The sequence below is a fragment of the Macrotis lagotis genome, chromosome 2 (genome assembly GCF_037893015.1).
Source record: "Macrotis lagotis isolate mMagLag1 chromosome 2, bilby.v1.9.chrom.fasta, whole genome shotgun sequence".
Taxonomy (NCBI): Eukaryota; Metazoa; Chordata; class Mammalia; order Peramelemorphia; family Peramelidae; genus Macrotis; species Macrotis lagotis.
In genome coordinates, this window is record NC_133659.1 from 239,035,240 (window position 1) to 239,049,047 (window position 13,808).

At 35.7% G+C, this 13,808-nt stretch overlaps 1 protein-coding gene across 2 annotated transcripts in view; it reads right to left on the bottom strand.

Annotated features, from left to right (window-relative positions):
- The window catches only part of BTNL9 (butyrophilin like 9), a 49,574-nt gene that overhangs the window by 11,920 nt on the left and 23,846 nt on the right, over window positions 1–13,808 (bottom strand). Inside the window, exons 3-9 of one of the 2 annotated variants that reach the window (XM_074225260.1) lie at window positions 12,199–12,543; window positions 11,126–11,407; window positions 9,207–9,335; window positions 8,120–8,140; window positions 3,723–3,743; window positions 3,522–3,548; window positions 2,251–2,277 (exon numbers count right to left, since the gene is read on the bottom strand). In XM_074225260.1, the coding sequence (XP_074081361.1) occupies window positions 2,251–2,277; window positions 3,522–3,548; window positions 3,723–3,743; window positions 8,120–8,140; window positions 9,207–9,335; window positions 11,126–11,407; window positions 12,199–12,543 (852 nt within the window). The remainder of the gene's footprint in view (window positions 1–2,250; window positions 2,278–3,521; window positions 3,549–3,722; window positions 3,744–8,119; window positions 8,141–9,206; window positions 9,336–11,125; window positions 11,408–12,198; window positions 12,544–13,808) is intronic. The other variant, XM_074225261.1, reaches the window with a different exon arrangement.

Sequence of the window (13,808 nt, forward strand, 5' to 3'; positions counted from 1 at the left end):
GGTCTGTGAGAAGGATGCAAGGAGTCAGTAATTTTAAGTTGTGATTTCTGGTTCTCCCTTCATTTCACTGTGTAATCCTGTATAAGCTTATTTCCTTCTTTGAGTCTCATTTTCACCATGTTTGTAACATAAGGGAGTAATTATAACTGTGGTAGAGCCAAGAAAGCAATTGCCAGGGTAGGCAGTTTAGATTCCCAACAGTCCTATCTGGGTTTTTTTTTTTACTTTTCCTTTCTCAGCTCCCGCCTTGTCCAGTTCTGCCCTCAGAAGCAGTCTAACACCACAGTGTGCTGCATCTCTCTTTAAATAAATCCTCGAAAACCATATTCCAAGTAAGCTTCCACCTTCTCCCCGAGAATAACCATATAGATTCAACTGTGTAGACTGGGATTTTATAATGTCAGGAGGTTCACTTCCTTTGCCTGACAGCAAAACCCCGCCCCACCTTCATCTACCAACTCCCCTTGCCCCAGAGGCAAAGGCTCCTAGATATTTTTCTATGTATGAATATAACACCTATTCATTTCCTAACTCCTAAATTTGGGAGTACATTTGTAAGTTGATTTTGATTCTTTGAGGGTGATAAACAGGGATTCCCACTCTCTCCTTATTTTAAAGGCCTGTATGTCCTAGAAACAAGAGATGGTATTGTACTAAGATGACATATACTAAAATCTTGTGTGGATTTAGGTCTGTTATACTTCTTTGCCCTCATACAATGTCACAGAGTTAGAGTTCCATGCTTTTTTTTTTTAGGTTTTTTCAAGGCAAATGGGATTAAGTAGCTTGCCCAAGGTCACACAGCTAGGTAATTATTAAGTGTCTGAGACCAGATTTGAACCCAGGTACTTCTGACTCCAGAGCCGGTGCTTTATCTACTGTGCCACCTAGCCGCCCCAAGTTCCATGCTTTTCAAAATAGAGCTGAACTAAAAAAAAAAAATGATCTGAGATGAGAGATCATAGTAGAAAATTGTAAAGTATCTATGGTGAGAAAAAATATGGATCTAGAGTGTGTATGTATTACACACACACATACATACATACACACACACCTTTATATATACCTATACAGGCATGTTCAACCTGAAGAAGAGTATGAAGGAGCATATTTGAAGGAGCACATTTGAATATGCTCTTCAAATATATGAAAAAAAGGGTGTCTTACATGTTAGGGAATATACTTGTTCTGCCCAGGAGGCAGAATGAGAAGCTACAGATGAATTTGATTTTGACTTGATATAAAACTAAAACAAAATTTTCTAAAAATGAGTTGTGTCCAAAAGTGGAAGGATCTACACAGATGGTAGACTCCCTGGCAATAAGTATCTTCAAATAGAAATGGAATGACTACATATTAGTGATTACTATATTAATTGATTAATATTAAGGGAATTATAAATATTATTCCTATTCACAGATGAGTAGAACTAGATTATTTATTTCTCTGGTATATTCCAATTCTAATATCTGTGAATGTGCATACATGTACACATATACTTGGTCACAAATCTTGCTACCATCTTTCTCTCATTGTCTAGTTGAGATTAAGTTCATGCTAACTAGAGCTGGGTAGCATAGTGAATAGAGAGCAGGACCTGGAATCAGGTAAATCTAAATTCAAATATGACCTTAAACACTTACTACCTGTATGATCATGGGCAACTTTCTTCACCTCTCCCTGCCTCAGTTTATTTTATCTATGATGCATGGATAAATAATAGAAGTTACTTCATAAGGGTTGTTGTGAGAATCAACTGAGAAAATTGTGCCTGGTACATAATAAGTGCTATATAACTATTATCAAAGGTATTCTTAATCCTAGTCAGCAAGCAGCATTTACACACATATATGCTGGCACACATACAGAGTACTTTAAGGTTTGCAAGGTACCATAGATATGTTATCTAATATATCATGAAGTAGGCAGCAATAGAGTTGTTGTTGTTTGTCCTAAATTCAATAAGAAGACCATAACATCAGGAGATGATGCCATGACATGCATGTGAATTGGATTTCGAGTGAGAAGGTACTGTGCTAAGTTACCAGCCTCATTTTGACCTCTGGAGTCATCAGAGTCTAGTGGCCAGACATGGATCAGCATGACTGGAGATGACCCTGTATTCAAGTGAGGTAAACCAGATGTGTGCCATGTGGCTGCTGGCACAGTAGATAGCGTGCCATTTTCCTGAATTCAAATGTGACCTCAGATACCATTGGAGTATACAAACTATCCATTTGTTCTGTTTACCTGCATATCTTCTGGCTGCTCTCCACTCTGAAAACAAAGAAAGAAAGAAAGAAATATTAGCTAATAACCTGGAGAGAATAGGAGTGGAAAGCCTCAGGTGCTTGACTTCTAAACAAAATAAATCCTCAAATGAGGTATGGGTAGGGACAGATAATGGATTTCAGGGATATCCCTAGGAAATGCAAATTTAGTGAATAGGTAATTTGGTAATCTTTCATGTGAATGAACTCTACTCCCAACCCCTTCTTCAACTTCCAATTAGCACCTTCCTTGCTCTAACACCCTGCTTTAACATCATCAATTACATCATTATCACCAGCACCACCAGCACTTGCATTATATAATACTTCAATGTTTGTCTTTTCTTCTTTGCACTCTTCTCAAACTTAAAACTGATATTTATTCTTCATTAAAGTTCTAGTTCTAAGACTCATATTTTTGAGATGACCCTAGGTTTTCAAAGACTATTGTAATTAAAAGAATTATTCTAGAAACTGGAAAGCTATAAACTTGGTCTGATGAGTAAGATCAAGTTTCCCCAAATTGAGCCAATTTCACCATGAGAAAATTGGTCTTTCAATGATCAATATTTTTTTGAAGGGGAAGATTCAACAATTCATAAAAACTATGAAGTGGGATTTTTACTACTTTTTAGTATAGGGAGTGACCACATCAACAAAACCACAAATCCTTCAAGTGCTATTACTATATTAGTTATTTTATAATGCCTCATGTTGGAGTTTTTTTTGTTCTATATCACTTGCCCTACTGAACTATAAATTCTTTAATGGTGTAAGTCATGTCATATATCTTTGTCTAAGACAAAATACTTGGCATATATTTAATAATTTTTTCCCCTATTAAATAAGTAAGAATCACTGGAGTTCTGACTACAGGAAACTTTATATGGAAGGAAAAGCAAAAGCAAAAGGTTATACTTTAGTTGAAAATACAAAACAACATAAATGGAAAAATCTTGAGAATGTTTCCAAAGCAATACATTAAAATTAATTCAAATTAGTATAACTTCAACTCATCTGTCTGGGCTTTAATTGCTTCATTTGTGGCAAAAGGAGGTAAAACTAAAAGATCTTTAAAGTCTCTTCAGACTCAGCCTGTAACATATGTGATATTCCTATATAGTAAAAAAAAAAAAAACAGAGTAGGACACATTATTTAGAGAAAGCTTGGAATAGGAGAGTTCTAAGTTAGGAAGAAAAGGAGGGAGGGATGGAGGGATGAAAGAGAGAGAGAGAGAATCACTGACTCACCAGCCTGTCCTTCTGTTCTTCTCCAATCTGAAAGTAACAGAGGAAAGAGGTAAGAATAAAAGTACACTCATTGCTTGCTCAGTGTACATTTGCAGCTTCCTTTTGTTCACACTAAGATATGTTGCCTGATTGGTATATTGGCTGACTCCCATACACAATGAAACTTATGGGTATGAAATAGTTCTGAAAGGGAACACTCACCAATTTCAGTCTGAAGCTTACCTACAAAATAAAGCAAGAAATATATCAATTCACCAAGCTACTTAGGACAAGAGGACTTTTCCAAAGCCAGAAGGGCATATTCATAGGAGACAAAGCCAAAGGGTTTCCAAGCACTTCCTTACCCACTATCTTTTCCCACCTCCTCCTTTTTCTGCTCTCTACTGCCTTTCCTCCTCCCTTTTTTTCCTTCTCCGTCCCCCCCCCCCCCGGTTTTATAGACTTTCCTCAGGGGACCCAACCTAGAAATAGTAATTCTAAGAGTAGAAATCTGTGGAACACTAGTCTAAAAACAACCAGTCAAACAATGGTCAAGAGTACCCAAGCCTTTCCCAAAGAGTCAGGTTTTGTTTTGTTTTCTGCTTTAGTTTTAAATTTAAATTTTTATTGATATTTTATTTTCATATCACCTTCATTTTTCACTGAAGAGGTTCATTTTGGAGAAGTTACTTATGCTTTTTTTTCTCACCAGGACTTGCCCAAACTCTGTTGGAGACCAGAATAATCACCTATAAAGCTTGCCAAAAAGTGTTCCCTGACCTAGTGCTGAAGAGTTCTTAGTTCCAACATTAATTATTCATTCCTATAACTTTGTAGATAGAGCAAGGTATCCTATGTTTCCATTTGGGGTTTTCTTGTTTAGAAGGAGGAAACAGAAGACCACCAGAAGGCATTAAGAACACATTTCACAATTTGAAACTTGGAGTTGCAGGACCATGTATACTGGTCAGTATTTAACAATCCATTCTCCAAAAAATGAAGAAAACTGTGCCAAACACTTTAAGCTGAGTCTACATTAACGCTTTCTCCATCATTTTGTTAAATCTACACAATCAACAAAACAAAAATCAAGCTGATTTATAGTGGCTGCCAATTTCTGATAATTCATTGTTCATGTGGAATATTTAATAATCAGCAGGAGAGTGGTTAGAGCTGGCTCCAGCACATTCATGGTAATGGTTTCTTTCCACTCACTATTTCACAGGAACAGGAAACATGATATGAGTACCCTGACACTCAGGAGATAGAAATTGTACTCCCAGGTCTGCCACTAAATAGATGTCTGACCTTTCTACTTGCTTAAGTAGATTAATTAAAATTAAAAGAACTAGATTATCCCTCTGACTCTAAAATATTATTTTTTAAACCAGGCAAAATAAATCTTTTTTATTTCTACACTTTTCCAAGCCCTTTTCTCTGTCTGACCTGCAAGGACTGCTCTAAACCTACCTTACTGTGTTTGGTAATTCACTCATATCTTAATTATTACATGCTTAAATAGTATAAATTCATTTAAAGTAGTACAGTGGAAAAAACAGGATCAGAGAACCAGGACTCAAACTCCACCTCTGACATTTTCTACCTGTTTTATTTTGGGAATAGTCTCATAACCTCCCTTGGCCTATGTGGATTCGATGGTCTGGAAGTACCTTCCAGCTCCTCTGATCCTTTGAAAGTAGATTAGTATCAGTTCCAGAGGAGGATACCTTTTGATATACTTTTGATACCTCTTTGCTTATGTTTAGTCTCAATATTTTTTGATTGGCTCTCTGCTATTTCCCTACTTTCTAGAACAATGTCAAACAATAGTGGTGATGGTTGACATCTTATTTCATTCATGATTTTATTGGATAAATGTCTAGTATTTATAAATAATGCTAAATTTTGATTTTAGAGAAATTCTTTTGAATATATTATGGAAAGGTCCTTTTATTTCTCTACTTTAGTGTTTTTAATATGTGACTGCTCTATTTTGTCAAACTTTTTCTGCCTCTATTGATGATTGTATTTTGTTATCAATATTATTTATTAAAAGAGTTGCTTTTCTAACATGAAAAAAAATTGGCATTTCTTACTTTCTTAATGAAAAATCTAGCTTGGTCATAATGAAAATGTTTTGGTATTTATAAATTCTATCAGTATTTTATTTTGTATCTTTAGAATATTAAACAATTTTCTTTTTCTGTGTTTGCCTTTTCTGATGTGGGAATCAAGAATGTATATATGTATATATGCATATACATATATATATGTATGTATAGTTATATTTTCATGGAGTACCCTCTTAGAACCATTAATTTTTTGTTATCACATTGTTAGCATTCTTTTTAACACTAACATTAAATATTTCATTATCTTCTATTATTTGTTCTTTGATCTGTTCATTATTTATGATCTCATTTTAATCCTCATTTATACCTACATATTTGTCCACACTTTCTTTTTTTGAATACATTTTAATTGTATTATGATGCTTAAAAATACACATAGCTTTTCTGCAGATCTGAATTTAGTTATCAGTTTATATGTCCCAGGTTTTATAAAAGTTCCAATAGCTGAAACATCCTCAAACATAATAAGACTCTGATTGGATTAAAACTATCAAATCCCATTTTTCTAATATTTTGTTTAAATCTGTAATTTCCTTTTTGTTTATTTTTCAATTATTTTAATCAATATTTGTTAGATTGCATCTTTAAATTGACCTTTGTAGATTTCTTTTAGATTTCTTTTACCCAATATTATTTATTCATTGTATTGAGCTTTCTTCTTTTGCTTAGTCATTTCTCTATTATTTTTTCTGCAAGGTTTTTTCAAGTTTTTTTTGGTTATTGTTCCTTCGTTTATTTGGTATATTTTTATTTCTGTTTTTTTGAGATGACAGAGGAAAATTAATCTTAGTCATGCTCAGATATTTTGTCAAACTTCATCAAATATCTACATTTTAAAAGGCAACACAAAGGAATTAATTTCTAATAATAGAATTTGACCTGTTTTATAGACTCTAAATGGATAAATATTTTGGAGTTCATCATCCCTCAGATGATACTATATTGATGATGATTTTGTCCTTCATTCTCGAAGAAGACCATGGCATCAGGGAGGTGATGCCATGATAAGCATATGAATTGGATTTGAATTGAGGAGTTGTTGTGCTAAGTCACCAGCTTCACTTTCTCCTCGAGAGTCATCTGGGTCCAGTGCCAAATATGGATCAGGATTACTGGAGATGGCCCTGGATGGGAGGCAATCAGTTAAGTGACTTGCCCAAGGTCATATAGCTAGTAAGTGGCAAGAATCTGAGGCTGGATTCAAATTTCTGTCCTCCTGACTCCAAGGTCAGTACTCCATTGCACCCTAGCTGCCCTAATAGGATTCAGACAAAGACATAGAGGTGGGGGCAAGAGTATGCTGATCCATTTGTCTGAAAACTAGAGTGCCTGATAGAAGAAAGTTAAAATATGCCCAAGTGGAAAACAGATTGTGCTTTCAGTTTAAAAAATTAAACAATGTAGTTTATATTTTACTCTACAAGCAATATAGATATTGAAATTTATTGAATAAATGAATGACAAAGTCACTTGGCCGCTGAATGAACTGAAGAGAAAGGAATTTGGATCATAGTTCCACAGATGGGGAATGGAATGTGTGAAGAAGAAAGAAGAACAGAAAGAAGGCCAATTTGACTGAATCACTGACTTAGAGCAATTTTATAAATAAAGTAAGGCTAGGAAGATATATTGGGGTAAGGTGGTATATAGTTTCATTCATTACCAAAGTTAAATAGAGAACTTGGAGTTTACTGAGAATCACAAAGTCAGATTTATGTCTAAGGGAAATCTCTTTAACAGTTGTAGAAAGGATGAATTAGAATAAGGAAGAGACTTGAAGAAGAGAGCAAGATTGACCCTACTATTTAGTTGATTCACCAATGTTTAAAATAAAAGTGTTGCCTCAAGTTTGGTATTCTGCTGTGCTGGATCACTTACTTGACCAGGGAATGCAAGTGTAAAAAGAAAATTAGAAATTTATTAAAAAGAAGTTACAACATAAAAGAAAGTGATAGAGAAGTTAAGAAGAGATTAAAGAAAAGCCTTGTAGATTGCTAATTAATCTTGACAGGTTAGTTGCCAGATTCAGCAGGTCAGGAATCAAGAGAAGAGGAGCAAGAGCAAGAGAGCTAGCTTCCCCCAAATCTCATTAAATCCCCCTCAGGGTCCATGGGAAGAGGTAGTGACTTGGGAGTTGCCTGAACTGGAGAATTGATCTTTTGGAGAGGGGTTGGGGATTCCAATCTGGATGGTCTGGTAGGTTGTTTCTGGGAGGTTGTTTCAGTGCCTATGAAAGCTATCTTGCCTTATCAATGATAACTCAGCCAAGGGCAGACTGGAGGTCAAAATGGAGTGTTTTAACAGAGTGAAAAGAGAAAGATTTAGAAAATTTTGTTTGCAATTAATTTCATGCCCATGGTTCTCTGCATCAAAAGAATAATTTCAGGAGAATGAAGTAGAATGCCATCCTGTTTCTTTCTAGTAATGGACTTAAAACTATTTTATTCTTTTCTTTCTGGCTTATTGTCCAAGAAGCAAAGAACTTACCCATCTCCACTCTGAGTTTTCCTAAAAGAGAAATAGAAAGAAAAGTATATTAGCAAAATAGGACAACCTTCTTAGCTTAGACAAATCCCAGTAATTTCAAGCCACCAACTGGGTATTTGAATCTGATTGAAAACCAAAGAAACAGAACTAGAGGTCAATATAATTATACAATATAACAAATACTGATAAAAATAACAGAAATAAAAACAAGAAGGAAATTACAGATTGAAAGAAAATACAGGAGAAAAATTTGTATATGTGTGTCTCATGCTCTTGGAAATGTTCCATTACTTTATTGGAAAATCATAGTATACATTGAGAAGAAAAGTCTTTGCTCACACAAGTCATTTTTGACCCTTGTCCTTTTTCAATATTATTTTTGTAATTTTAATAGTGATCTCTTTTCAGTACCAAGAGTCACTAACAATCTATAAGAATATGAACCTGCTCTAGACCTCAACTTCCTCATCTGGGAGATGAGAAATTTGAATTAGATGATATCTAAGACTCCTTTTTTCTCATTTAAGAGGATGCTATTCAAAATCTTATAGTTTGCATTTAATTTTTTCCTTCTCTGATTTTTTTCTTCAGTTTTTCTAGGAAGAAGAAAATTTTTTTTAAAAAGTTACTCTGGATCTTCATGGGCTCTTCTTTTTTTTTTACAGTAGGAATTCTTATGTTTTTTTTGTGCATTGTAGACCCTTTGGACAGTCTGGTGAAGTCTATGGACCCCCTTCCCAGAATAATGTCTTTAAATGTATAAAACAAAATACATAGAATTACAAAGGAAATCAATTATATTAAAATACAATTATCATTTGTTTTAGGTTCACAAATCCTTGGTTAAGAATCCCTAAAGCAACACATTTTTGTACTGAAACATCTGACTTTTTAAGTAGCATGTTTCCTGGAGCCCAGGCAGCCTTTTCGAAAGGCCTTTCTTAAGAGGAGAATTCATTTTTCTTCTGCCTATCCTCCATGACTCTCATAGTACTGTCATACTTTGTTCTCATATTTTGTCCTCTTTGAAAGAACACACCACTTTTTTTTTTAACGAGTGATGGCAAAACTGAGATTGTCATTTTACCTTTGGATCTTCGTTCCTTCTGGAAGAAATGGAATACCAGAATCATGAAGAGCACCAGAATGATAACTAACCCCAAGAAGATTCCAATGAATGCTCCTTTCCAGGCAGAGTTTTTTGGTATAAATACATCTGCAAATGCAACAAAGGGTCTATTATCATTGTTAAGCCAAGATTGACATTATTGTCATCTTTGTTCCTTTAAGTGTAGTTGTTTATTTTAAAGATTGTGATATGTACTTTTGTATGAATATATATTTATGTAGGTGTGTGTGTACTTTCAAATGTAAAGTATAAAGAGACAGCAAGGTGGCTCAGTGGATAGAGCACTGGCCCTAGAGTCAGGAGTACCTGAGTTCAAATATGACCTCAGACACTTAATTGCCTAGCTGTGTGACCTTGGGCAAGTCACTTAACCCCATTGCCTTAAATTAAAAAAAAACCCAAATGTAAAGTATACCTTAGTAGAGTTTGCAAGGGACTGCAAAATTTCTGGCCCTGAAAAGGAATATAACCTGCCTTTGGTTTTGTCGAAAAAGAGAGAGAGAGAGAGAGAGAGAGAGAGAGAGAGAGAGAGAGAGAGAGATTCAAAAGTTATGGGGGAGGAAATCTATTTGCTATTGGGTAGATTACCCAGCATTCACAAGTTGTCTGCCCCCAACCTTAAATTTAAAGGGGCTTGTGGTAAGAAGGAAGATATGAGGAGGCCATTACAAGATATAGAAGAAGCCATGTTTCTTCTATTAGAAGGGAAATAAAGTCAAATTACACCCATGACTGTTAAGAACTGCAACAGAGAGGGGGCAGCTAGGTGGCATAGTGGATAAAGCACCAGCCCTGGAGTCAGGAGTACCTGGGTTCAAATCTGGTCTCAGACACTTAATAATTACCTAGCTGTGTGGACTTGGGCAAGCCACTTAACCCCGTTTGCCTTGCAAAAAAACCTTAAAAAACCTAAAAAAAAAAAGAATTGCAACAGAGTAAATGCTACTATTTAACCCCAATATGCTGATGTAAAAGCAGCTTGGGATTTGGAGGCTTTATCCTTTTCTTCTACTGTTACTTTCTGCCCTAAACCAAAAAAATATATAAAAAAAAAATCCAAGCTGGGGCGACTAGGTGGCGCAGTGGATAGAGCAACAGCCCTGGAGTCAGGAGTGCCTGAGTTCAGGTGCAGCCTCAGACACTTAATAGGTGCCTAGCTGTGTGGCCATGGGCAGGCTACATAGTCCCATTGCCTTGCAAAAATACTAAAAAAAAAAAACCCAAAACAAAAAAAACAGGCTGTTTAATGTGAGATGCAGATATGTACAGATATAAGTGGGGGTGTGTAGAGGAACACTGAGAGAAGGAACTACACTTATATCAGGTTTGAGAAACAAGTTTTGTTGGGCAATGCTAATTTAAGGCCTAGAGCTAAAAGGGAGCAGAAAAAACCAGTGCAGTGTTAACTTTCATAGGCCTTAAAAAAAGATATTCAGTATAGAAAAAAAGTATGATGTGGGATAATAAATGCCTCTATGACTTCAGTAAGAGGGTTTAGAGCTTTTCCCTATGAATTTAAAAAAATTAACCCCTATCTAAGGAGAAGAGGAAATTCTCAAAGTTGCTTACTGGCCTTCAGATATATTTGATTAACATAGCAATGCTACTACAGCAAATCTGACATTCTACCAGTATACAAGCTCCCCCAAGTGATTAGATATGTATTTAAGAAGTTATACACGACTGTTTAAAGATCTGTAGACTGAATGTGCTCGAAGGGAACCAAATGGCAATACTCTCCCAGGAAATGCCCAAATACCCTCATACACTGTTATAGGCACAATTAAGGTGCCTGTTATTAATTAAGAATAGCAATCATTAAGGGGAAAATTATTAATTAAATGGGAACAATTAAGAAAATGATTTCTTCCACTGACCTGCAATATGAATTGTAAATTCTTTCTTCTGCATTAAGAGGGTGTTCTGGATGGAACAAGTCACTTCGCTAAAGTCTCCCTCTTTGACCACCACAGATATTTCCAAGTGGAACAATCCCTGAGCATCCTGGGTGATAGCATCTGAAAGGGAGGGTAGTTGCTGCCCTTGATAATCTTTCCATACTGCTTTTGGTTTGGGGTACCAGCCTTTGGAATTACATCTCAGTTGGATACCTCCTTCTTCAAAACCCTCAAAGTAGATATGTGGATCTGAGCCCAGCCCTGGGAAAACAAAAGGATCCAAGCTACATTAATTTCTTTCTCAATAATCATATTTTCAATTTGCCCTCCTGTTTGTCAAATGCATCTGCCCAAGTCTACCACATTACTCCCTGGTCATTTTCAAGCTGCCATGCTCCTGCCCTCCAAGCATCTAGTTCTTTCTAGGAACTTGAGTTTACATTCTGGGACTCTGACTGGAAGGCATTAATACCTCATTTAGGCCAGACTCATCAAGTTAGTGCCACTCTAGTGCCTGCTGTTCTCCTCCTGACCCTTTCTACCTCAAACTCTGAGATCCAGAGTCAAAACAGCTCTACCTTTCTTAAAAAGGTTATGACTCCAAATACCATTTTTCTGACTTTTCTGTCCTAAACACTCTTCCTGTTTATATTCCCACTATACATTTTCTTCTTCTGATTGAACATAGGCTCCTTGAAATAAGGACAGCATTTCTGGTTTGTATTAGTATCCCTAGTGCTTAACACAATGTCTGGCACAAAGCACTTAATAAATGATTTTTCATAATTTGTTTACTTTTTCTATTCATTTTACTTTCTAATTGTTTTATCTCATACTGTGTGTGTGTGTGCGTGCGTGTGTGTGCGTGTGCACATGCACATGTGAGTATTATTGGTAGGGGTGGGGTGGGGTCTCATAACTAGACTGTAATCTTTCCTAAGACTTGGGATAATGGCACTAAATGTCTTCTTGACATTTCTAGTTCCCTTTCAAAGAGTTTTGATGCAATTCCTCTAACCTGTTCCTTTCTTCAAGGAAGATTAATTACCAACCTGCAACTTCCAGTTCCCAGGTTGCATTGTTGGAGAAGTCTTTGGATTGAAAGAGGCATCCATATTGACCCTCATCTGAAGGGATAATGTGAAAGAGGCGCAGGGCCACACTTCCTTCCTGGATGTAATCCTTTACTAATTGTGCCCGGTTCTGGTACTCTACCATTTGTCTGTTGAATAGCTCCTGCCTATCTTGATAGATAAGGACAATTTCAGATACTTTGTTCCGGAAAAAGCGTATCTCCATGTCTTCTGCATTTAGATTTGAAGATAGATAGCAGGGAAACTCCACCTCTTCTCCAACCATGGCCAGAATTGGTTCTCTGTGACCAATCACCCTTCTTTCTGCAATAAAGAAGTCATCACACAAGTGCTTTTTTAAAAAACACATAAAACTTCAAATATCATTTCCATCATGTCTCTCTTCTCCCTAAGAATTCATAAGATGTCTCTATTTCTCACCATATCTAATTAAACCCTTTAATCTAGACCTTTCCACCAGATTTTTCCCCTGCTATGCCTGTTCCTGGAACCTGCTTTTCCTGTCCCTGGAATATAATGTGCATATTCTTGCCTCCATATTTGTGCACAGGTCATTTTTTTGTCTTGCATAGTCTCTGAATCTCTTCACCTTCATAAAGGTGGGATTTTAATTGGGGTTTTAAAAAAACAAACAATTGAATGAAACTTTTTTTTAAAAAGTCCAACTAAAATCCCACCTCTTCTATGAATTGTACCAATCACTCATTTAATTTATGTTCTCTTTTCACTTAACATCATCTAATGGGAGCAATATCTACTTCCTTTCTACAAGTTAGGCTAGTTTTTCCTTAAAAGGTATTGAAACCATTTTGAGATGATTGGTTTGAGGGATTAATGATTCAGATTATTGACATCACTTCTTGGTTGCAGAGTACAAAACAGCTTCAAGGAAATCCATATATATCTTGCTTTAATTTCCTCATCTGTAAAACATGGGGATTAATAATAGAACCTTCCTCTCAGAGTTGTTATAATATATATAAAATAATTAAATGAGATGTTTATTGCTAAGCATAATAAGATTCTCAAAACTATAATCTTAATAAAAAGACTAATTTCTTTAGACAGTATTCAGTCTTCATATCATTCATCTTGGTAAATTAGGAAGAAATTAAGACTCCTACTTATCTTCCCCTATGTTAATCACAAGCTCAGGAGAACAATGATCAGGATGCTGGGAGACTTGTCCTGCCAGGAAGAGACAATAAGAGATCAGATGGAATTTTACATGGATGATAATCTTCGAGGAGCAGTTTGGGCAACTTAATATTGTACAACTTTTATGGTCAGGTCACAAAGGAGGTTAATAATTTTTCCTATTCTCTATTTTTGCATAAAACTCAACTCTTTCCCAGTTCAAGCATGTTCATTTTCTGAATAGCCATCACTTAAAGATTAGAGGTAAGATCTTAGAGAATAAAACTTAAAAATATCTAACCTATATTTTCTGTCATTTGTTTTCCTATATTTTTGTTTGTTTGGTTTTTTTTTGCAAGGCAATGGGGTTAAATGACTTGCCCAAGGTCACATAGATAGGTAATTAAGTGTCTGAGGTTGGATTTGAACTC